The following is a 26,682-nucleotide window of genomic DNA, read 5'->3' on the forward strand; positions in this document are numbered from 1 at the left end:
AAAGAATAATTTCATGTTTGGGGTACACTTCTGAACACAACTTTCAGTGTTAAAGTCAGCAACAATACCAGTGAAATTATAGTAACAACGATGTTTTATTGTGCTTTTGTGTGCACATGGACCTGATTTTATTTATTTATTTTGGGGGGGGAGGGGAGAAAGAGAGGGACAGAAACACTGGTTACCTCTCACACAGATCCTGACTGGGGACTGAATCCTTAACCCAGGCATATGCCCTGATCAGGAATGAACCAGTGACCTTTTGCTTTGCAAGATAACACCCAACCAAGTCACACCAGTCAGGAGGGAATAGTTTTAATATTTTTTATTTTTTAAATTTTTTATGCTATTACAGTTGTCCCCGCATTTCCCCCCTTTTTTCACCTCCACCTAGCCCCCCATCCCTCGCCTCCCTCAAGCCATGACCACACTGCTGTTCATGTCCATGGGTATATATTCTTTGGCTAATCCCTTCACCTTCTTCCTTCCAGCCCCTCCCCTCCCCTCCCCTCCAATAGCTGTCAGTCTGTTCCATATATCTATACCTCAGTTTCTATTTTGTTCACTAGAGTCCACATACATGGTATTGTATCTTTAAAAGCACTATAAGAGGAGAGAATAAGAAGGAAATCAAACAAGAGAAAGAGGCCAAACCATGACAGGCCTTACTTGTCAGGGTAAGAATAATCCTACACTATGCATACCACAGTCAACCCTATCCTATATGGGGGGGCCCAGTGAAAAGGTAAAGGTAAGCAGTGAGTAACCAGATCAGATTAGGGAGATGGCAAAGATAACTGAAGGTGGAGAGAATGATTAAGCAACTATTTTAGATATCCTGGAAAGGGATGACAAATATCTTAACTAAGCTAGAAAAAGTATATTTGGTGATGATGGGATAAATCAGTAATAACAGCCAATCACCAATGAGAGGTAGGGATAAGGAAAATGAAAAAGTCTAAGAATGACTCCCAGATTTCTGACTTATATGACAGGGAATTTCCAAATAGGGGTTATAGATTTGGGGAAGAGATGTTTTCCTCTATTGATTTTTCAAAAAACACGCCCAGTAAAAACCAGTATGCCTGGAGAGCAGACTCAAGATATGAACCGGTCACAAGTTGAGAACACAGCAACAGGATATGGGGGAAGTTGAAGTGCTTGTGTGGATGACTCATTTGGGGAAACAGAAAAGAGTAAGGAAATGCATGGGGCTGCCGCTGCCGCTGCCACCATTGTGCCAGCTCCTCGGGTCTCAGTGAGGCTGGGTGATGCTCCAGAATGGGAGGCAGGCCAATTTGGGAACAGAATGGATCCAGCTTCATTCAGTATTACTATCAGTTATCTGACAATGACAGAATCCAGCTAGGCACAATTTACATGGACACGTCATGCCTTATGTGGGAAGGACACCAATTCCAGGGGAAAGCTGCCACTGTGGAGAAGTTGTCTAGCCTTCTGTTCCAGAGAGTTCAGCACAGTATTGCAGCGCAGGACCTCCAGCCCACTCCAGATAGCTGCACCATCAGCATGGCTGTGGGCCAGCTTAAGGCCAATGAAGACCCATCAGGGGGTGCCACCAGATGTTCTTGTAAAGAAACCAGATGTTCTTGTTAAAGAACATCAGCAATGCTTGGGTTTGCACCAATGTTCAGGCTTGCCCTGCACAACTTCGGCTGGCCTCCTCCCAGCCAGGCATTCAGGCTGTTTCCTGCTCCCTCCTCTTCCCAATACTATTCACACTCCTCCAGATGCTCCAAATATTGGATGCTCCAAATAAACGAGCAGGGCTGCAGTGGGAGTGGGCGCAGTGTGCTGCTGCTTCCTGGGTGTTGTGCATGTTTGGACGCTACAGTAGTTACATCTCACAGGAGAAGTTTGTACTGTACCAGCACAAAGTTCTCTCTCTTGGTCTCTCTCTCTCTTTAATCTACTGACAAGTTGCTCTAGTACCCCCAAAAGAGTGAAGGACGAAGCAGCTGCCTCACCACCCAGATACTGATTTGTTCAGATGTTTCAATGCTTCATAACACAATAAAACCACAAAAATTTTCTTAACAACAACAACAAAGAAATTACTATAGAGTGAAGGAAAAGCCTTGCAAACAGAAACAACTCTAGGATCACTGATGCTGCTTGCCAGAGCAAGTAGGAATAAAAATCAAACTAAGGATTTGAAGTATAAACAGAAAGTAAGAAAGCAGAAGCTGTGAATTTAGCTTTTTTAAATAATATATTTTATTGATTATGCCATTAGTTGTCCCAGTCCCTCCCATTCCCCTGCAAACCCCCTCCCACCCACGTTCCCCTTTTAGTTCATGTCCATGTGTCATAAGTTTTTGAGCTTCTACATTTCTCACACTACTCTTACCCTTCCCTTGTCTATTTTCTCCACACTGCCTATGCTTATTCTCTGTACCTTCTCCCCCCTTCTCCGCCCACTCCCCTGTTGCTAACCCTCCATGTGATCTCCATTTCTGTGGTTCTATTCCTGTTGTATTTGTTTTTGTTTTAGGTGTGGTTGTTAATAACCGTGAGTTTGCTGTCCTTTCACTGTTCATATTTTTTTCTTCTTTTCTTAGGTAAGTCCCTTTAACATTTCATATAATAAGGGCTCGGTGATGATGAACTCCTTGAACTTGACCTTACCTGAGAAGCGCTTTATCTGCCCTTTCATTCTAAATGAAAGCTTTGCTGGATAGAGCAATCTTGGATGTAGGTCCTTGACTTTTATGACTTGGAATACTTCTTTCTAGCCCCTTCTTGCCTGCAAGGTCTCTTTTGAGAAATCAACTGACAGTCTGATGGGCACTCCTTTGTAGGTGACTATCCCCTTATCTCTTGCTTCTAGAATTCTCTCCTTCATTTTAGTCTTGGCTAATGTAATTATGATGTGCCTTGGTGTGTTACTTCTTGGGTCCAACTTCTTTGGGACTCTCTGAGCTTCCTGGACTTCCTGGAAGTCTATTTCCTTTGCCAGATTGGGGAAGTTCTCCTTTATTATTTGTTCAAATATGTTTCCCACTTGTTGCTCTTCCTTTTCCCCTTCTGGTACCCCTATAATTCAGACGTTGGAATGTTTAAAGATGTCCTGGAGGTTCCCATGCCTCTCCTCATTTTTTTGAGTTCTTGTTTCTTCATTCTTTTCTGTTTGGTTATTTCTTTCTTCCTTCTGGTCCACTCCATTGATTTGAGTCCCAGTTTTCTTTCCATCACTATTGGTTCCCTGTGTATTTCTTTCACTTCACTTAGTGTAGCTTTCATTTTTCATCTGATTTGCAACCAAAATCAACCAGTTCTGTGAGCATCTGATTACCAGTGTTTTGAACTATGCATCTGATAGGTTGGCTATCTCTTGGTCGGTTAAAAGTATTGGCTCCGGGGCTTTGATTTGTTCTTCTGTTTGAGCCATAATTTTTTGGTCAGGTCACACCTGTTACACAGTGATGGGTGGAGCCTTAGGTGTTCACCTGGGTGGGGCAACCCAGGGCTGCATTGTGATGTTGTATGTGGAGGCAGGGTCAGAGAGGGAACAATGGTGCTTTCTCTGCTCTCTTGGATTTCAGTCCCCTCTGCTGCTTCTCACAAGCAAACTGAGCCCTTCTGGTGCTGGTTTCCCGGTGGGTGGGCTTGTCTACGTTCTAGGAGCCTGTGGGTCTCTCCAAACAGAATTCTCCTGTGAGGCTGGGAATCTCTCCCAGCACCTTTTCAATTGGTCCTTTTAGGCTTTATTTTCCGGAACTGGGACCCTGGGTTGTGTGGTCTGTCTCACTCCCTGTTTTCACCTGGTTTATCTATGCGAATGTGTGACCATAGTCAGCCAACTGCCTACAGCGCCTCACTGGATCTCCTCGTTTCCTCCTTGCACCTGGGGTCTGCTAGCCCCCCGCCACCTGCACACCCTGGTCTGCCAGCCACCTTTTATTCCTGCTGTGAGCCCTCTTCACCAGCTTCCAACTCCGCCCGTTACTGGTCTGGACGAATGATTGTCGGACTCCCATACAGTTCAATTTTCTGTCTGTTCTGGTTGTGTTTTTGTTTCTAAATCTTTGTTGTCCTTCATTTTGGTTGTGCAAGGAGGCACAGTATTTCCACCTATGCCTCCATCTTGGCCGGTAGTGAAGTTAGCTTATTAATTAAGGAGTTTGTTTTGAAGGGAATTTGAGAAAAAGAAAGTAATATAGCATAGAGGGAGTATAGCATAGAGGGAGTAACTTTACATTTCCATATTATTTTTCAAATGGAAATTAAATATACATCTAATGTGCATATGTGCACACAAACATACAATACAAATGGGAAGAAGAGAGCAGAATGCAAGAGTTGAATATATGAAGAGGCCTTTTAAAACAGGATATCAATGACAAAAACTGTAAGATATAAACTTGCTTATATAAAAACTTCACTTTTTATAATATTTAAAGGTAAATAGGAAAAGTTTCTAACATATATAGCAACAAATAGACATTCACAACCATTCCAATAGAAATATAAGCACAGGATGAGAACAGGTTATTTATTAAAAATATAAAATTACCAACAAATATAATCTTGAATGTTTGCTGGAAATAAAATTAATTTAAATTTAAAATATGAGATATCTTATTTTGCTTTCTTTGACTGGCTTATTTCACTTAGCATAATGTTCTCCAAATCCATCCATACTGTCACAAAAGGTAAAATGTTCTTTTTTTTTATGATCTAGCAATATTCCAATATGTAAATGTCCCACAGTTGTTTTATCCATTCATCTACTAATGAACACATGGGTGCTTTGAAATCTTGGCAATTGTATGATTTCACTCATATGTGGAATATAAGAAATAAACTGAAGTAGTAAGGAAGATGGGGACAGACTCATAGATGGAGAGCAGGGTAACATCTCGCAGGAGGTTAGGTGTTGAAGGCATTGAGAAAAAAAGGAAAATGGACTCACAGACATGAACAACAGTGTGGTGATTGCTGGGAGGCGGGGGGCATAAGGGGACTAAATGGTAATGGGAAAAATTATATTAAAGATTAAATAAAAATATAATAAAGTATGAGATTTCATATTTTACCAAGTAACTTAAGTTGCAAAAGTTATAATAACTCATTTTTATGTCAGTGAAACAGACTCTCATATTATTTGTACAGTTACGGGCATTAGAAATATGTACCAGGCCCGTTCCCAGGAAGGAATGCATGAGAGGCAACCATACATTGATATTTCTCTCCCTCTCTCCTTCCCTTCTTTTCTAAAAACAAATAAATAAATCTTAAAAAAAGAAATACATACCAGAAATTTAAAAAATAAATCTACAAGAATATTAACCTAATATTTATATTTTTTAAATGGAAATAACTTAAATGGCCCACAATAAGAGCTGCTTTTTAAAAAAGACAGTACATCTCTACACAATGGAATACCATGTATCATAAAAATGTTATTGTAGCACCTATCACAATGAGTAAAGCAAGTAAAAAAGAACAAAACTGAAAGTTGGTAAAAATGCAGAACCACGAAACTCTCATACGATGCTGGTAGTAATGCAAAATGGTATAACCACGTTAGAAAACTATTTTATTAAAGCTTAATATCCACAACCATACTCAACAGAAATGCATATTGATCAAAATACATGCACCAGAATGTTTCTAGCAGCATCATTTATATTAACTCCAAATGGTTTTATCACACTTATCACACCCCACAACAGTATTAATAAATTGTGATATACTCAAACAATAGAATACCACACAGCAAAGAGAATGGACAATTTCCAACTATACTCAATAACAGGGATGAATTCTATAAACTGTTAGAAGCCAGTCATGAAAGAGTACATACTATATGATTAAATTCATAAAACAAGCAAAACTGACGGACCAATGCTATTAGAAGTAGAGAGAATGGTTAGTACTGAAGTAGATTTTTAAAATTAGTTCTATACATGTTATTATTTAAAAAATTTAATATCATGAATCTAAAAAAATTCCTACAGAATAATATCTGACTACATGAAAAACTTAGTAATATAAAAATAAAAAGAAAATAAAACAAAAGTACAAGTCACTGTATTAATATGGATGGCAGGTTAGGTTAATGGTTAGAAATACAGACTCTAAATTCAAGACTTCTTGCATTTGAATCCCAGTTATGTGAGCTTGGGCAAATTACTTAACTGTTTCACTTTCTTCACCTGCAAAAGAGGTTAATAAAAGTATAGACCTCACTGGATTATGAGGTAAATTACATGAAATAAACCTGATTAAAGCATTTATAATAGTGCCTGACACATAATGAGCTAATATAAATGGAGTTAATATAAATGATGCTGCTAGAAACATTCTGGTGCATGTATTTTGATCATAATGGGATCATATGGGATTATCATAATCCCATTTTTGTTAAAACTCACCCAGGTATTTTTGAAAAGGATATATAGTAGTTCCCCCTTATACACGGGCGATTAATTCCAAGAATTCCAGTGGATGCCTGAAACCAAGGATAGCACCAAACTCTCTACAGACTAACTTTCTTCCTACCCACAGATACCTTTTCACTTAAAGGAAGCGATTTGTGGTGTCTCTTTGGCATATCCAATTCGCCAGTATCACTACCTCTGTGCTTGGGGCCATCGTTAAGTAAAATAAGGGTGACCTGAACACAAGCCCTGAGGTCCTGCAACAGTCTGTCTGATAACCAAGACGGCTGCTCAGTGACTCACTGGCAGGAGCACACACAACACAGACACACTGGACAGAGTGACAGTGCATGTCCCAGGGAGGACATGAGATTTCATCACATACTCAGAATGGTGCAAGGATTAAAACGTATGAAGTGTTTATTTCTGGAACTTCCCATTTAATGTTTTTGGAATGTGGTTGACTGTGGGTAACTGAAACTATGGAGAGTGAAACAGCCAACAAAGGGGGACGACTGTATTGAAGAAAAAACGCTAACAGTGGTTATCTGTGAGTGGTGGGATTCTGGTGAGATTTTTCTTCTCTTTTTCTAATACATAAGTAATGATAAGTGGAAATCTTCACTTTCATAATAGTTACTATGAAAGTTCCTTTAAGAAAAAAAGTTTAATAAACTCACTCTAGGTTTAAAAAGAAGTATCAGTACCTTGATATCAGATTGATTTTCCTGTGAGAGAAGTTTCTCTGCATATTAAGAAGGTGGGAAGGAACTGGATGTTCCAGAAGAAAATATCCAGAAGGGAGAAGTGACCGGGGTAGAATCCTGTCCTTGGAATGGTCAAGAAGAAGACCTCTAATCAATAGTTCAATTAGAAGGCCATTTGGGAAAAACTTTAATGTTTCATGAGTACTCATTTGTTTACTTTTTTATATATTCTCAACTTCCTATAAGAAAATTTAAGTTATATGCTAACTACAAGCTTTTGTGCGAGGAATCTGTTTTTCAAAGAGCTCAGAGTAGAAAGTACCACTATTTTATTTATTTATTTTAAAGATTTTATTTTTAGAGAGGGAAAGGGAGGGAGAAAGAGAGAGAGGGAAACACATATGTGTGGTTGCCTCTCGAGCACCCCTACCGGGGACCTGGCCTGCAACCCAGGCATGTGCCCTGACTGGGAATCGAATCGGTGACCCTTTGGTTCACAGGCTGGCACTCAATTCACTGAGCCACACCAGCCATAGCTATTTTTAAAAACAGTGCTATTTTTTAAAAATAGTACCCAGCTATATGTCAAATCATATTATTACTCTGTAGTCAAGTCAAGGAGTTATGCTACCTATAACTGTCCAACTATCCAATGTAAGGTGCTAGAGAATAAACTTCCATTACATGGAAAAGCTGTAGGTACAGACAGGTTTGCTAATGATGGAAAGAGGTTCCAGAGGGTCCTCTGGAAAGAACAGGGACATAGGCAGTTAAAAATGCAATTGACGATAATAGCTCTTACTGTTTCTGGGGCAGGTGATAAAATTTTTCTGTATTTGTTTCTTCATTCGTGTTTCAGTTATTCATTGCTATGTAACAAATACCAAAATTTACTATTAACACAATAACTACATTTTGCTCACAATGCTGTGGCTCAAGAATGGACAAGGTGCAGTAGGAATTGCTCATGTCTCCCTGGGGTCTGAGGTCCACACTAGGTGGCTCAAACAGCTAGAGTATGGCTGGAACAGCCCAACTGGGGTCATATCTCGCATCTCAATTCTCACTGCTGGCTGAGTCACTCACTCATCTGGCTTCAGTGGAAGGCTGGCCTGACTGAATGGTCTAAGAAAGCTTAGCTCACTTGTTTAGTCCCAGGTGCTACTACTCTATGTGGCCAATCTCAATCTCTCTGCACCTCCCCCCACGCCCCCTCATGGGCACTGTCCTCTCTTTCTCTCCAAGTGGCAGTCAGGCTTCTAACAAAAGGCTGGTCTCAGAACAGTCAAACTTCTTACATAGTAGGTAGCTTCTATGAAAGCAGAGGCTGTCAGTTCTCTCAAAGGGACAAGCCTAGAACTGATTCAGTGTCACATCCACTATATTTTCTTGGATAAACAATCATGGACCAACCCCAGATTCAATGGGGTGAAGAAATCAACTGTGCCTCTGATTGAAAAGGGTGGTTAAAAATTTGCAGCCTTCTCTACTCTTATCACAATTACCCTCTGGCCACATATTATTTACACTCCTCCATTTTCAAAATATATTCAACCCTCTAGCCCCCCAAAGTCTCATCCCATTACAACACTGGCTCAAAGTCCAGGGGCTCATCTAAATCAGGTGCAGACAGATGTAGATGAGGCCCCCCAGATCCAGATTCTTAGATGCAGCTCCTCAGGAACGATTCTTCTAATCTGAAGACCTGAGAACTAAAGATTCAAGTTATCTTCCCAACACAGAGAGAATATGCGATACAACAGTGAGACAAGAATGGCAAACACAATGGGAAATTCAAAAATGGAGAAACAAGAGGCATATAACAGTCATTGGTCAACGGGAATTCTGAGATCAAGTGGGACTCGTGTCACTAGTTCCTTGATTAGCCCCAGGGGTGGCTCTCTGTCTCTTAGCTATACTTTGTGGCTTCTAGACTGCATCCTCTGAGGCATTTTTTCATTTTCCAGAAGAAACGGTCTGTATTTAGAGCTGACAAGCTTCTCAGCCTCTTTGCTGTCCACAGGAGGCTAAAGTCCCTTTAGAGACTTTTTTTCTCCATTAGAGCTCTCTGCCCCTTCCAATCTGAGTGGTAAAATTCCTTTAAAAATTCTGTAGGTTCCTTATGATCAAATCACGTCAACTCCAATAGACAAAAGCCACATTTACATTTTTTCGGAGAAGATCTCTGCATTGAGCCTCAGGTAAGGCTACTGCTACGGGACAACGTCCTTATTTCTAGAAACCCCAACTGTCTAATGGAGAGGGTCTGTGTGGCACTTAAATTAGCCTTTTAGTCTAGTTGAAGGTTTATGACACATCGCTTTGCATCACTTTAAATCTATGTCTTAGTAAAGAATCTTACAGCATTTTAAATTTTATTTATCAAAAGGATAAATGTAAAGATATAAATAATATTTTATAAATACATATTTATCTGCAGACAGCTCTCTCTGAAACCCTCCTTGCACCTAAAAATCTAGAGAGAGAATTCTGTATTTTATTAAACACTAATTATCTCATCAATTATGTGGGCCAATGCTCCTTGTATTTAATAAGTTAAATTCCTGTAAGAATGCCATGCTAACTTCCTGTTAGAACATCAGTGAATTTAGAAAGAGATTCCACTGTCTAACTCCCTTACTAAGGCAGCATAAGGCCTTGGGACAGGGAACAGAAAATACTTGGTGGCCAGGAAGCCAAGTTAAGACCAGGTGGTCAGAATAAGCTGACTGCAAAAATGTCACCATCCCTCCACTCTCTACTCAAAAACTCTCAGAGGTAGCTGATTTTATCTCACTTCTAACTGCCTGCTTAACTACTGCTGTCCCACATGCTGATCGAGGTTTTAATGCTACACACACTTCCTAGGTTGGCGGTAATGAGGAATCAGCCATCTTGCCATAGTGACCGGGCAGCACAGCTAGTAAAGGACATCACCAACCCTGAAATGGAAAATTCCAGAAGCCTGCCCTTTTCTAACAGCCTGCCTTTCCATCCGAGCCCACTTCATCCCCATCTTATAAAAACAAGCCAAGCAGAGCCAGCCCCCAAGTCAGTTCAGAGGGTCTTTCTTTCCTCTGGGCTGACTCCCTGTGCTGAAGAATGAACGTAATAAAATCTGCCTAGAAATTTCTCTGGATTTCCTCTCAATTTCTAGCTTCTTGGGAGAAATCCATGAACGCCCAAACCAGTTACACTGCCATGTAAAAAGTGACCAACTTTGTGTTCAAACACAGTAGCCTCAGCATAGATTTCCTGGTTCAGTAATTTCTGTACCTTTTATTTTGAGGCTTGTGGGGTTTTTTTGTTTTTTTTTAAAGGTAATGTGGTTTATGTACATTGTGGGGTGAGCGTGGAGTTGAGAAAGTGGTAGGAATGACCAAGAAATAAATGAAGGTTGAAAAGAAAAGAAAATATTCCATTTCTAGCTTGGGAAAATAAATCCCACCTCCCCACCCCTCCCTATACACACTCTGGGGTTAAAACAAACAAACAAAAAGATGTCTGTGATAATCTGTTTTATTTATTGATTTGTTTTGAGATGATCAGCTTTAAAAGGCAGAAGATTTTTACCACCTGAAGAGAAACCGGAGTATGTGATGACTGGTTTTCATTGTCAGCTTGGCTAGGGTACAGTCTCCAGTTACTCAATCAAACACAAACCTAGGTTTGCTCGGAAGGCATTTTGTAGATGTGATTGAAGTTCATAATCAGTTTACTTTAAGTAAAGATTATCCAAGATAATTTCAGTAGGCCTGATGCAGTTCTGCTTAAAACTGAAGGTTCTCTAAAGAAATTCAGCTGCAGACTGTAGCTTCAGCCTGTGCCCCAGAGTTCCAGCTTGCCCTCCCTAACAGCATGTTCTATGAATTTTGGACTTGCCTAGCCAGACCCCACAATCCATAAGTCGCGGGGTCTGGCTAGTCATGGGGTCTTTGCAATATTTCTGCTAATATACATCCGTTTGACATTGTTTCTCTAGTGTAACCACGACTGATACACTGACTTATAGAGTAATGAGTTTGCCATCACTGGAAAGATTATGATGAAAGAGATAAGTAAATGAAATAAAAATGTACAAGTTTTTAAAGAGTAGCCAACATGGCATGTGATTAAGAACAGAGACTTCAGAGTCACACTGCTTAGGTTCAAATCCCTGCTTTACTGCTTACTAACCATGTAGCTTTGGACAAGCTACTTCAGCTCTCTGCGCCTGCATTTTCTCTTGTACAAAATAAAACCAGACCCTGGCCAGACAGCTCAGTTGGTTAGAACATTGTCCTGAAACACCAAGGTTGTGGGATTGATCCCCGGCAGGGCACAAACAAAAATCAACCAATGAGCATGTAAAGAGGGCCAACAGATCAATGTCCCTCTCTCTCAAATCAATAAATAAAAGATAAATTTAAAAAATAACCAATCGCAGTTTGCACCTCAACGGGTTATGAAGTTAAATTAGGAGGCACCATGCAGCACTGACGAGACTGCCTGGCACACAGACAAAGCTGAGTACTAACATTCGGACAAGGTGATAGGCAGGTACAAGGATCCTCTAGGGCCCTGTGGATTCTGGAACAATTTCAAATGCACAACTTTAAAAAAAAAAGTATCATCATCATATTAGGGGAACAGTGTAACACTGATTATGAGTAGAGGTCCCAGAATCAGATCAACTCAGCTGCATTACATGAAGCTCCGCCATGTAACTAGCTGTGTAACCTTGTTTAATTTTTCTAAGTCTTAGATTTCTTACCAGAAAAAAAATGATGATGATGAAAATAGTGTCTATTACATAAGGTTACTGTGAGAAATAAGCTATTTTATGTAATTTTTAAAGTTTTAATGGATAACTAAAATTTCTCCCTGAATTTTTATGTCTTTTTATTCTAGGTGATTGTGAGATTATAAGTTATCTCCTTATAATGTGTAATTACTCCAGTAGATTTATTTACTATTTCTAGTTGTCCATTTACTGGCAATTTTGACTTGCTAAAAAAATGTGCTCACTCTATATAAACAGTGGTTAAGGATTTCCCTTAAAACATTAGATTTACTATTTTTTAATCCTCACTCAAGAATACATTTTTTGATGTTAGAGAGACAGGAAGGGAGAGAAACATCAATGTGAGAGAGAAACACTGATTGGTTGCCTCCCGTACATGCCCCAACCAGGGATCAAACCTGCAACCTAGGCATGTGCCCTGACTGGAGCTCAAACCCACAACCTTTTGGTGTGGAGGACAATGAACTAACCAATTGAGCCACTCAGCCAGGGCTATCTTTACTACTTATTATCACCCATATTCTAGGTGCCAATAGAAACATGTCATATACCTAAATCTCACGACTCAGCACTATCTCCATTCTGCAGGTTAGCAAAGATTTTAAAAGTAACAGTGAGCTTATATAAATACATTGTAACACCTATTATTGCCTCTTTTAGAACACTTTTATTATCTTCTGTGTCTCAGTGTGATCCGGATACTAGAATAACAATATTAAGTACCCAGGCCAGTAACTTCTAATCACCTACATACCCAGGTTCTAAATTCTCAAAGGACAGTCAGTGAATTTATTTTTTAAAAAGGGGGGGAAGAGAATAATTTGATTATTTTCTCAATTAGATAAATTAATATTTGCTGTTAATGAAAGCCCAATTTCCAGAGAGAATAAGAAAACATTCTCAATTAGATATGCAATTATGTATATTTTTTAATTCAAGAAAAGATAGGTATTTAAACTCAATCATATGTCAATCTGCAAAAGACTGGTGAGCAGCGGCAACAGGATGGGAACACGGTGGTGGTGGTGCGGCTGAACGGCAGCAGCCTCATTCGTTCAGGCTGCTGTAACAGAATACCACAGACTGGTGGCTTATAAACAACAGGGATTTATTTCGAACAGTTCTGAAGAGGTTGAAGTTCAAGGTCATGGGGCTGGCAGATATGGTGTCTGGTAAAAAGCCCACTTCCTCACTGACAGCCATGTTCTCAGTGTAACCTCATGTGGCAGGAGGGGCAAGAGAACTCTCTCAGGCCTCTCTTACAAGGACACAAATTCCATCCATGACAGCAGAGCCCTCATGACTTAATCACCTCTCAAAGGTCCCACTTTCTGATACTATCATCTTGAAGGTTAGGATTTCAATCAATGAATTTTCAGGAGACACAAACATTCAGGCCACAGCAGGCCTCAAGTGACCAGGAATTTTTCAAGCAGTTAGGAACATAATGCTTTCCCCTAATCCAATGTCTTCCTCTCTGAAGCATGAGACCCATCTCTCCCTACCAATTAAGAGTGATGTAATTTTGATATATAAAAGTTGTTAAATAAACTTTGTACTAAGAAGAGAGGGAAAGAGGTATCCTCTTATCAAGTAAATTGACTACTATACAAAAATAATCAATATACTCAATATTACAGAGAAAGTGCCTGCCAACTGAAGGGGTGGGGCTAAATACTTCTAAAATAGGGTTGACTTTTTTATTCACTTAACTATCCACGATTTTAGCTTTCACTATGAGCTAGGAATTGTGCCAAATTCTAGGGATCAAAACATTAAACAATGTAGATACTGCCTCTTCCCTTACAGATCACAATGTGTAGTGGGAGGAACGGCTGAGAAATCCATGTTGGTTTAAGTGGTACAATTACAGATGTAAACATCTCCAAAATGGACTCAAAGCCAGTTTCTATTTCAGTCGATTACAGCCTACTTCCCAACATGACCTCGGAAGTTCTATACTTATTCTTATATAAACTGTTGTTTTATTTTCACCCATGTATCAATCTCAAGTGCCTGTGCATCATTGTGAACTTTATCATAAGTATCCGAATGTATCCATCCCATATCTTAAGAAACCAAGCCTTGCTTTCATTCCCATGTTTGCATTTCCAGATGAGCACAGCACCTGGTACAAAGTAGGCACTCAGTAAGTACTGGTTGAGAAGGATGAGACCATTGAATGACTAACAAACAAAAGACTTTTATGTCTCTGTGTCATTCTATCTGTCAAACTATGGTTTATGTAGTAACATCAAGACTGCAGCTCAAACAGGAATTCATATTCTTCCCCAGTTTAACTTTTCATGGCTTTTACTCATCTAGAGAGTTCAGCTAGGATTAAATTGAAGGAACTACATTATCAGTAGAACTGGCTTCTACAAGAGCAGCTAAGTAATATCTGTATAAATATGTTCTCTTAAGTTTGTGGCTCACATAGCACAATAGTCTGCTAATGCTACCTAGTTAAATACTTAAAAATAATATGGTATAGAAACTGAATACTCATTTTGTTAAGGACCTAAAATAATGTGCTCTCAAGATATTATCTTTAGTTTTTTTGAAGACAAAGTCCAGATGGGAATATAGATTTGCCAAAGACTTCAAGGTTTAGATTCAACAGTTGCCTTACAGGAAAAAAAAAGTTTCGGGAGTCATTGAAAAGTTGACATCATATAAATAGTAGGCAACAAAGAATACAACCTTAAACCATGACCATAAAGCTTGGAACTTAATGCCTGGTTACAGCAAGTCAGACAAAGATCTGACATCGACGTTGGATTTCGAAGGCAGCCCTATTGTCAAATATACTAGTGAGTCATTCATTCATCACTGTGAATTATCAACTAGTGAATATTTCTTTTTATGAGTCCCACGTTTGATTCAGAAAACCATCTGCATTGATACAGAGCATTTCTGAAGCTTATTTACATTACAACCAAAACATGAACAACTAAATTATGACTACAGGAAACATACTACATTATACTTCCTAAAAATTCTCATTTACTTATCTAGATCTTCCAATAGTCTATGAACTACATAAAGACAACTATTTAGCTCCCGCCATCACAAAATTTTTAAATAATTAAATGAATATAACAGGTTAAAATATAAAAATTTATGCTATACCTCCACATCAGGGGAAAAAATTATTATTTACATTATAATAATAAGCCTCAATACTAGAAAAAAGGTGATGATCTAATTTTTTTTGTCTTCTTAGAGTGGAGTCGTGTGAGTTTGTTATATATTTTGATGATCTATTTTTTAATCATAACTCACTCAGTAGTTGTAAAAGCTGAAGGGATAACAAAACCAATAAAAAGAGAAAAAAAACAATAAATTTTCCTAGCAACTGCTAAAAATACTAACAAAATTTATAAGCACAAATGTTTTACCAATCACATAAATAACTGCAAATCAGTTAAATATTTTTATTCTCTAAGCTTAGTTTATCAGTGTTTTACTGTACTTTCTTTTATTTGCTCCATAACTAACTTTTATAAATTTTGAGGACTAGCTCATGAGATATAGTGTCTCAAATTTAGGTGAACAAGCCAAGATTTTTCTGTCTACACTACTTGGTTTATACACTTTGATGATGTAGCCCTAATCTTTCTAGATTGAAGTTTTCCGTTCTGTTCTGTTTTGTTTTTTTTTTAGTTTATCCTCATACAATAGACCTTCCTCTCTCTTAACTCCTATCAGCTGCCCCTGATCTTAACTTTCTGGATCTGTTATACACAAAACATCACAATACACATTGTACCGTAAGGGTTTATGTTAAGAGTAGAATGATCTATGTTTTATTTCCAGCATATTCTCCTAATGACCAAAAATTAGATAGTCCCTTTATCTGCAGAACATGTGAGTAGCTTCAAAGATCAAAACAGTGATTCAGAAATTTAGTAAGTCAAAATTTAGAGACTATCATTCTTTAAGTACATCAAAAAATTTCCCTAAATAATTCCCTTATATTTGCTCACACTGAGACTCATTTACCACTTCTCTACCTGCATTATTTTATAAGAACCTTCGATAATTTATTCCTAAGACTTGCTCCTTTTAAAGTGCACACTTTTTCTTTTAATAAATACACTGGAATCACTGGATTATAAAGGAAGACATCACAGCCTCTATCAAATCCATCTTCTTTGATTTTATAGCATGGCTTGGAGACATTGAAATGTTTGTCCCAAGTGAAGTAACAGAATGTATTAGGAAACAGAATTTACATTTTTCTTAGTCTAAGTTCACATTCTTACTTAAATTGCACTTTAACTTTATAATATGCATTTTAAAAGACTCTAGAGGAAGAAAACTGATTATTTACTTAATATATGTTTGTACTGTATTTTACATATTCCTTCCATTATTCCACATGACTCTACAAAGCTCAGTATTTTACAGGATGCACACTTTAATTATGAAAGTAATATTTCATCTTACTTTGAATTGTGTATTTAAAAGTTACACTGTTCTCATCTATGCTTTAGCTTTTACTCTTTCAAAACAAAAAAGTTAAACCTTTAGTAGCTATAGTTCTTAACTAATATTAATAGAACTTAGATATTATAGTTTTATAGTTTCTAAATAGGGGGACTTAAAAGGGGGAACAAAATGAGGATGAAATGTAGAAAACATCCCTTGACCATCCAAAGTCATACCCCCTCCACTACGGTTGAGAGATTAAAAGAACATCTACATATGAAACAACCAATCAGCTCTGGCCAGTGTGGCTCAGTGAACTGAGTGGGCCTGTGAACCAAAGAGTCACCTGTTCAATTCCCAGTCAGGGCACAGGCCTGGGTTTCAGGCCAGGTCCCTGGAAGGACTGTAAGAGAGGCAAGCACTCATTGATGTCTCTCCCTCCCTTCATCACCAAAAACTAAATAAATTAAAATTTTTTTAAGAAATTAAAATAACCAATAAGATAATTTCTCAAAAATGCCGTTGACACCTGAGTTCAATATGCACCCCCAAATCTGCTCTTCCCCATATGTTCATTTTTGACTCCACTACTGGAATCACAATCCACCCACCAAGATACAGAAGTTAAAAACTTGGGAGTTATTTCTAATTCCTTCTTTTCCTAACTCCCCACATGCTACCAGTTAAGTGCCATCTGCTCACTTTACTTTTCCAAATTTCCCACATTTGAGATCCTTACCTCTAGCACCTCGATTCAGTCCCTAAAAGCCCCTCATGTGAGCAAGAAAGTCTTCTAATTGATCTTCCTGCCTCCACCCACCTTGTTCCATGGTGACTCATCTTCACATCATCACCAAAGCAATCCCTCTAAAGCCAAATTTTTTATGTCTCTCCCTTATTTCAAAGACTCTAATAGCTCCCTAATGTCTATGGCAGGGGTGTCAAACTCACTTTTATCACAGGCCACATCAGCCTTGCTGTTGCCTTCAAAGGGCTGAATGTAATTTTAGAACTATATAAACGTAACTATTCCTTAACTAGGGCAAGGAGCTCTGCGCTGCCCCCAGGTAGAAACAAGGTGCTGGGCAGGATAAAACAAGGTGGGGGGCCCGATTCAGCCCGAGGGCCTTGTTTGCCACCTGCAGTGTATGAGATAAACTCCATTGTAGAGTCTCTGTCCATATCTTCAGTCTCACCTTTTATCATACAGTCTCCCTCTTCCCTACCACTAACCCCATCCTCTCCACCTTTTGGTCCTGATGGACAGCTGACTTCCTTTTCCTGAAGACGCCATGCTGCTTCACTCCTCAGCATCTTTGCTAACTCTGTGCTCCCTCTACTCAGAACACGTTTCTCATCATCAGTCCTGCTATTGAACACTCACCATCTTCAATGCTTACTCAGAGCTCACCTCTTTGAAGTCATTTTGAACCCTCCCCACCTCAGTATAAATGACCATCCTTCCAACAGGTTCCCCCACTGAACTTCTATGGAAGCACTGTGACAGCTGTTATATTAGAAGCTCAACTGTGTGGAATAAATGAATAAATAGATAGACAAAGAAAAGAACCATATAAGATACTCTTTAAGGAATTACTTTTACAATTAAGACAAAATACTCACAATTACATATTGAATTGGGTATATTTACTTCCCATAAATTCCACATTTTTCTATTTAACACAATTTTTTCATTAAAAACAAGATTTATTTCCCCCGAGGAAATCTGATCTCATATGTGTACTAACATTTATTATCACCTAGATACATAATTTTGTAAGTTGCACTAACTGTTTTATTTTATTAATTCAGTGGGACATCGGAATGGTTTATGGTCCACTCCTGACTGTCTGACAGGATCTGAACAGGGGCACTGTCTCACCTAGGATCTTTTCATTCGCAGCTTTTGCCGCTCGGCCAGGGCTGGCTTCCTCCCTACGCTGGCCTTCATGCCTCCAATCATCCTGCTGCTGGCGATGCAAAGCTGCAATCTTTTACAGCTACGTGGAGGTCACTGGCCAGGAGAACCAGAAAAATGGCTCCTGAACAGAAAATAATGTTATAAAGTAGATAACACGCACAAAATGAATCACAAAACTGGATTAGATAATATGTATTTATTATTGAAACAGTACTGCTGTTTGTTTTGACTTTTTTATTCTTTTTCTTATTTTTTAACCCAAGGAAAACTATTCCTAAATACTTCTTCTGTTAATCCGGTGAATTAGAACAAATACCTGTTACTGATTTTCATTTTTAAAAAAGTCTGTAATTGGAAGGTTTAAAGATATGAGTAAGCTATGAGATCCCTTTGTTCCTAATCAACATTGAAATCTACAAAAATTTTCAATTAAAATATATTCACTGAGATTCAGTATTAAAAGCTACAAAATTTTAATTCTAGTAGAGCCCAATAAGAAAGGTAACTCTGTAACAACTTTACAAATTACTAAACTATAATGCTCTGTTCACTAAGCTTATAAATGCTAACTCAGAGGAAATGCTGAAGAAATAAGTTAATTCCTAGTACAAGAAAAGACAAATCCAGATTTTTGTTGATCTACACACACTTGTTAGGACCCACAAGTCCCCCGAAATGATGGAATGAAGCATTGGCATTTTTATTTTATGTGACGACAGCTATATTCTACATCTGTTCTGTCCAACATACCAAATACTAATAACCACCTGTAAGTTAAAAGTCCAGTCCCTCAGTCGCCCTGGTCCCATTTCAAGTGCGCCACAGCTACCTGCTGCTAGTGTCTGCCACACTACACAACACGGACAGGAACACTTCCATCACAGCAGAAAGTACGTTGAATAGTGCTATTCTCAACTATGACAAAAGCAAGTTTCTAAATACCTAAAAAATAACAATGCAAGTTCAAATGCTATTTTTGATTGGCGATTTAACAGGAGAGAAAGGCGTACATTTACAAAAAATAATGAAATACAAATAGTAATAAATATTTTCAGTATATAAAATTAATTTTATCTGGCCTAATTTGAAATTATAGCATAATGAATCTGAAAGGACTTTCAAGGTAATTTAATCCTTTGTCCTCATTGTACAGATAAAAAAAGTGAATCTACAGAATGCTACAAGGAAAAAACAACTCTCATTTAATATATCCAAAAAAAGGCACCATGAAACAACCAAAATTTCTATAATTGATGATGAACTGAAACAACGTAAAAACTAAGATGTGAGTCTCAGAGCCAGCTTTTCCGCCCGGCACCCAGCTGTCTGGTACAGTAGCTAGGATTTCAGGGTCTGGGGCTCAGCTACCTAGGTTCAAATGCTACTCCTTGACTTACTAGACCTGCATCATTTAGCTCTCTTGCCCCCCATTTCTTCAACTATAAAGTAAAAGAAATAAACAAACTACTTCATAGGATTAAAAAGATTAACTGAAATTATTCATACAAAGCACTTAGAGAACCTGGCACATAGTAAGCCTTCAAAAAATGTACACTTAATCGCGGCTTCACTGTATCTCGGGTTGTACACTTCACTGGTGAGTACCCATACAGAATGTTATACGTTGTTAAAATTACATAGGTTTAAGAGTGTAGAAAGTATTCAAGAGCATATGAAGTCTTTATAAGAGTGTGGGAAAGATTAATAAGAGAGTGGGAAAGGTTTACAGGAGTGTGGAAAGGGTTTATAAAGACTTAAAATATATATAAATAATAAAATAAATATAATGCCACTACTTCATGGATTATCACCTATTGCAGGGGTCTCTGGAAGGTAACTCCTGCAACAGGTGAGGAATCATTGTAGTTGTTATACCCTGGCTGGTGTGGCTCAGTTGGCTGGGAGTTGTCCTGCAAACTGGAAGGTTGCTTCCCAGTCCGGGAACGTGCCAGGGTTGTGGGTTTGGTCCCTAGTTGGAGAGCATGCCAGAGGTGACTGATCAATGTTTCTCTCTCTTTCTCACTTCCTTCCCCTCCCTCTCGAATCAATTAAAAATGTAGTTGTTATGAAACTTGCATTTTGTTTGAACCTAGTCTACTGGTGACGCTGATTAATTTCTATTCTCTTTATGTTCTTAAAACAGAGAGATACTCTGGAAAACATTCCAAGATCATTATGTAAAACACTAGGTTACACAGTGTGGCTCTACCACTCGTAGCCATGGGAGGATTTACATCCAAATCTCTACCAACACTTCACCCACAGGCCTTAACACCTCTGCCATGAGAGTGTAATGTAAAGCCACAGAGGCAAACTGTGGGGCATAATTTTTTAATGAAATAAACTAACAAAAACACAAACAGGTTAAAATAGGTGGCATGTCTTTTTTATGTTGGTGACTGTGGCTAAATGAAAAAGTGAAAGACTAGATAATTAAAACAGTTTTGAATGACAAGAACCTAAAACTCAGAAAATTATATATTCACTTATATCTGTTTAAAATTTTTTTTATTGTTGTTCAGTTACAGTTGTCCCCATTTTCCCCCCATAACTATCCCCTGCCCTGCCCACCCCCACCTCCCACATTCAGTCCTCCCCCCCAACCCGTCGTTGTCCATGGGTCCTTTATACACGTTCCTTGACTTGACCATTTCCTTTCTAACATTCATGGTTTTGCATATTAAATGAAGCTTAAACAACTACATTTAAATTTTGAAATGCATATATTTGTTTTCAAGAGTAATTTTTTTAAAATACACAAGATGAACATGTACTGGTGACAGTTATTCTTTCATTAAGTTTTAAAACATATAAATACAAATTCCTAGTTCACTATAGTACAACAGGTGCCTAACTTCATGTCATCTCTTGAAACCAGAGAGATGAGAATGGGATCTCTCCAGCTTTTAAGTCTTACTCTAGAAAATGTCTAATTTTAATAGCAGAGGAATAAGTAAGTTTCAAGAGAACACAATGTAGGCACCAGGTTATCAAGATAAGCAAGAATGTTCTCAAATATCTTTTTGCCCAATTTCGGTCTTCTGGAATACTTTTAGAATTAAGCTCCAGAGTCACCTATATGAAACATAGTCCACATCAAACCTCAAATCTCTATCAACCTGATATTTTAAAATCAGTTTTTAAAACCAAACATTTTCCTATCGGTAGTTTTCAGAGGTCTAACTTTACTCTCTACGAGGTTAGCACCTATCATATATTGCTTTTCAGTTAATTTTTATATGTTCATTTTCTGTCTTAACACTAGATAGAAAATTTCTTGAGCTTTTACTTACAGGATGCCCAAATGAAACTAATGTACTTGGTAGATATTTTGAAAACATATGTATGAGGTCTGTCTGGAGAAAGTCCTGTTTTTATATTGTTAATATAAAAACAGTTTGTGTGACATCGATGTAACCTGGCAGCCAAGGAGAATGGATTGGAATGTGCATGTGTGAACAATGATGACTTCACTGTACCAGTCAGTGGGGTGGGGAGGAGATGCAGTTGAGTGAGCATGTGTACTGTGTGGCCATCACATTCAAAATAACTGAGCAAGTAAAGCAATGAATCTGCATCAAATTTTGTGGTAGGTTTGAACATGCCTCCAAGATGATTCAGAAGGCCACAGCTATGGGCAACTGGTGATTGGCAGCTTCATCATGACAACATGCCCACCTATGCATCACATCTTGTGCAGGGTCTTTCGGCAAAACATCAAATCACCCAGGTGATTCAGCACCCTACAGCCCAGATTTGGCACCCTGTGACTCTGGCTTTTCCCAAAACTAAAATTACCTTTGAAAGGGACAAGATTTCAGACTGTCAATGAGATTCAGGAAAATAAAACGGGCAGCTCAGGGCGACCGGGGGAACTGTGTGAGGTCCCAAGGTACTTATGATGAAGGTGACTAAGGCGTATTGTCCTATGTACAATGTTTCTTATATATTGTTCCATAAACGTCGCTAGTTTTCATATTACATGGCTGGATACCTTCTGGACAGACCTCGTATTAATTATTTAGTGATGCCAAATGGAGTTAGGGCACCAGACTATTCCTCACTCCAATATCACTAATAGTGCGTTCTCAACTCCAGCCTCTTTAGAGGTGAGGCTTTTCGGCTTTGAAATGGAATGATTACACAGGCTGATCTCCGAGATCACTTACATTCCTAAACTTTATGCTTTTATGTATCCACTTAAGTTTAAATAACTACATTCAAATTTTGAAAGGTGTATATTTTCAAGAGTAATTAAAAACCACAAACATATAATTGGTAAAATTCTTTCATTAAATTTTAAGATATATCAATAACATGTCTTTGTTCATTACGGTGGAACAGCAGCAACACACACCTGATAACACTGCTCCAAATACAAATGACAGATCAACCTGTTGTGTTTCAAATAATCATCCCTATGAGACATTATTTAATATTTCCTATTATCATCTCACAGGATTTATTCAAAGTACTAAAATGACATTTGGTTTCCGTTAGTAAACTTACATAAAAAGCTGGCAAACATAAGTACCGAGGTATCACTAATAGTTAAAGCTTAAGAAATAAGTTATTCACTAGAACAATTTAAAAATATTTAGGTAAACATTTAAAGTTTCCCTTTTGTTTTCTGTAAATATCCAAGAGTATCCCATAGCTAGGAGCTTCAGATTGTTACCATCTAGGGGAGAACTGATGTGGTCACTTAATAACAGAAATGCAGTGGTTTCCCCTATCCATGGGGTATACATTCTCAAGACCCCCAGTGAGTGCCCTAAACTGTGGGTAACACCGAACCCTACATATACTATTTTTTCCTATACATACATACCTATGGTAAAGTTTAATTGACAAAGTAGACATAATGATTAACAATCATAACTGATAATGAAATAAAAAATAATAACAATATACTGTAATAAACGTTTGGTGAATATGGTCCCTCAAAACATCGTATTACATTACATGCACCCGTCTTGTGATAATGTGAGATGGTACAATGCCTATGTGATGAGATGAAGTGAGGGGAATGACCTAAGAATCGTAACACAGCTTTAGGTTGCTATGCGGGTCACTCAAAGACAAGCACTGTGGCACCACCGCCATCAACCTGATAACCAAGATGGCTACTCCCAGTGAGTGCTGAACGAGAGGAACGGTTCGTGTTCTGCGCAGGATGGTGCAAAATTCCCATGCTACTCAGAATAGCACAAATGTAACACTTATCAATTGGTTTTTCTTTTTTTCTGAATTTTTCCATTTAATATTTTTGAGATGTGACTGACCATGAGTAACTGACAAAAAGCAACAGTCAATAAAGTCAAGCTACTGTACATAGGTCACAGTAGCCTCACAGTAGAAGGGTCTGCTATCAATATGAACACTGTACAGGCCAGCACTTGATAATAAAAATCACTGATATGACTCAATTACCAATCACACTTTTTGTAATGCAATTAGCACATGATTTAGCTTAAATTTATACAGCTTTAAAAGGGAAAATGACAACGCACCAGGCACAACTGACTTAACACTTTCTGCATTCTTTATATTTTATAATATAGTACAGTTAGTTACAGCATTTGTGTAACTGAAAAACAGATAATGAAAGTTCTACCTCTAAAATAGCTTTTTAAAATCTCTATATCACATACTAAAGTGTGTTCACTGATAATCCGTATGATTGTACATCCAACTTTTCTGGAGCTCCTGAAAATTAACACCAACCATTAGTCAAACATACACCATAGAATCTGATCTTATTATTTAAACAAAATGAATGACTAAACCTTCCCAAATCAATTTGATGTTCAGATTCCAGAAAAGAAAAAAGAAAAAAACTATTTCTTTCATGCTAAATTACAAAGTTAGCCTTAAACATGTTACAAACACGGAAACATTAAACACGGATACTGTTTACACAAACTGGAATAAATTATCAGGCATTCCATCAAGTGCTAAGATGTAATTTACTCCTCATGATATAACAAATACGATTTGTTATTTGGTCATTCTAGTTTTAAAATCTGAGCTGAACCCGAAAATGGCAAGTAAATATATTTACACAACAATTCTGATATACTATATACTGACAGAGACCAAAGTTTTGCCATTCCAAAATGTGCCTTTTGGGATATAGATTTTAAGCTGGTTATAAAGAAAAAAAGACTCAGAAACTCTGACCCTCCTACTTTGCATGACTAAAGGAATTCAGATAGAAAAACTTACTGGAAAAAAGCATCAACTTAGCATCCTAATATAAATGAAAAGTGTCAGACAGGGAGAAATGTAGCAAAGCCTGTTAGACTTCCCTCTATGTCCCACTGTTTCTGGGTGGCCCAGAAAGAATTTGTTTACCACATGTCTGCTCTTTTCATCTACCTGTAAACTGCCTACTTTCCCTTTGAAATCCCAGACCTCTGCCCACTTCTCCTTTGTCTAAAATGACATATAAACCTCAACTGCCCAATGTGTCTTCAGGTTTCGTATCTTATGGTACCCGCAAATCTACGTCAGTATGAAGCTTGGAGATTTTCTCCTGTTGATCTGCTCCATGTTAATTTATTAGCCCAGTTAGAAGAACTTAGAAGGTGGCAGGAAAATTATTTTTTTTTGCCCCCACTGTGTATCTATATAGCCGTACAAAAATTCAATTTTCATGTTTTTTGTTTTGTTTTTGTTTTTTGCTGTTTGATATAAAGTGTGACCTTCCTGCACTTTCAGATCTCAGAAGAAAGCCACCGTATTCTGGAAGCTCTTCAACTCCCAGTGACCTTTAAGTTGTAGCAGATTCTTGAATGTCCTAAGAAAAGACAAGCCTGCACTGCTTTTTTTCTTCTCTAGTTGACAAAGTTGCCTGTTTAGTTTTATCACACCCCCCATTCCTCTTCTGAAGACGGAGGATCTTTAAAACATAGTTTCACATTCAGGATTAACGTTACCTGCCAGAGCCAGGTGATAAGGTTCGGTTGCAACGGTGATGGAGGGAAAAGAGCCAATTCTGCCCAAAGCACTACCTGTGGCTTGCAAAGAAGGGGTGGGGGCGGGGAAAGCGAGGGCTGGGATGGTACAAGGTACTTCTTTATTCGAACCACATCTGGGGAAGTCTTTCAAAATGAGTGAGTCCCCCTCGCTCTACAGAGAAGAGGAATCGCGGGGACCGCTTCGCGCCCACCTCTTTACTTGTGGCCCTTCGCGGCCAGCCCTCACGCCTGGAGGGAGGAAGGCAGCTGGTCGCCAGAGCCCCCTCAGGCAGCTCGCGATCGCGGCTGCGAGGCCTGGACCATGCCCGCGGCCTCGAGGCACCAACCCAGAGGGGCGCTTGGCGCCCCGCGCCGGCCCGTCCGGAGGGTCCCCAGTCCCGGCCCTTGACTTACCGCTCTCCACCTCGCTGCCTTTCTTGGCGGTCGCCGCGTTCCCCATGACTGGGGCGGTAGAGAGAAGGGGTCGGGGAGGGGAATGGGGGCTGGGGCTGCTCCCGCCGCTCCACAGGCGGCGGCGGCAACTCCCGTTTCAGCTCAGGTCAGCGCGGTGAGTCCTCCAGGAGCTGATGCCCTGAGTAGCGGCGGGAACCCTGGGCGGGTGCTTCGCGCGGAGCTTCGGCGAACTCCCCTACCCCGGCGGCGGCGGCACTGAGAGCGGCGGCGGCAGCCCGGGGACCGACCGGCGGCCGCAAGCAGACACTCCCCCTTCCCCCGCCCCGCCCTCCAGCGCGCCCGGGAGCAGCGGCGCGCGCGGGCCCGGTCCGGTACTTCTCCCCGGCGGGCGCGTGTGCCGGAAGTGACGTACAGGCCCGGGACGCGGGCGGCCGGCCGGGGTGGGTCAGCCCGGCGGAGCGGGACCCGGGGAGGCTGGACTGGGTGGTCCGGGGCCGCCGAGCCGGATGTTGTCGTTCGAGCTGGTGTCCGGATGCGCGACCCCGAGAACTTGGAGTCTCCATAGCCCTGAAGCGGCGCCAAAGGAACCCGTGCGGGGACTTAGGTTGCTTTCTGCCCCGCATCGCGGTGGCTCCCCTCCAGTCCCCTGCCTAAGGCCACCTTCTGCCCTCAGCCTCTGCCAGGGATAACCACACCGTGGGGTGGATCGCTTGCGAGGTGACATTCCTGGTTCTCGCACCTGCAGCTGCGGAAACAATCTCATTCATACTCATCATGATCGTGATCCGGCGCTTCTCTTCGCCTTGCAGATGCAGGTATTCGCTGAACCCACCACGTCGTCCTCCCAATTCTTAGACACAAGCCCTTTGATGTCTCCAGTGCAAGTTTTCATTCGCTCTGGTTTCGCGGATCACTGGCACAGGTTTTGTAAGACATCTGAGGAGGAGACAAAGGACAATTTTGCTCTTTCTCCAGAATGCCTATTGATGTCCGGCGTTGTAAGTAGCAGTTTTCTGTGTATATGTCAAAATAAACGCATTCCCAATTGGTAGTT

The 26,682-nt window shown here is 39.5% G+C and overlaps 1 protein-coding gene and 1 pseudogene across 2 annotated transcripts in view; one reads left to right on the top strand and one right to left on the bottom strand.

Moving 5' to 3' along the window:
* The window catches only part of PRKACB (protein kinase cAMP-activated catalytic subunit beta), a 111,941-nt gene extending 86,013 nt beyond the window's left edge, over positions 1–25,928 (bottom strand). The window contains exon 1 of one of the 2 annotated variants that reach the window (XM_037060978.1): positions 25,629–25,928. In XM_037060978.1, the coding sequence (XP_036916873.1) occupies positions 25,629–25,674 (46 nt within the window). In that variant the 5' untranslated portion in view covers positions 25,675–25,928. The remainder of the gene's footprint in view (positions 1–25,628) is intronic. The other variant, XM_037060981.1, reaches the window with a different exon arrangement.
* On the top strand, positions 1,193–25,623 carry LOC118997327 (uncharacterized; annotated as a pseudogene).
* Positions 25,929–26,682: the final 754 nt, after the last annotated feature.

This window comes from Sturnira hondurensis, unplaced genomic scaffold (assembly GCF_014824575.4).
Source record: "Sturnira hondurensis isolate 20B ecotype Veracruz unplaced genomic scaffold, ASM1482457v3 Scaffold0013063, whole genome shotgun sequence".
Classification (NCBI taxonomy): domain Eukaryota; kingdom Metazoa; phylum Chordata; class Mammalia; order Chiroptera; family Phyllostomidae; genus Sturnira; species Sturnira hondurensis.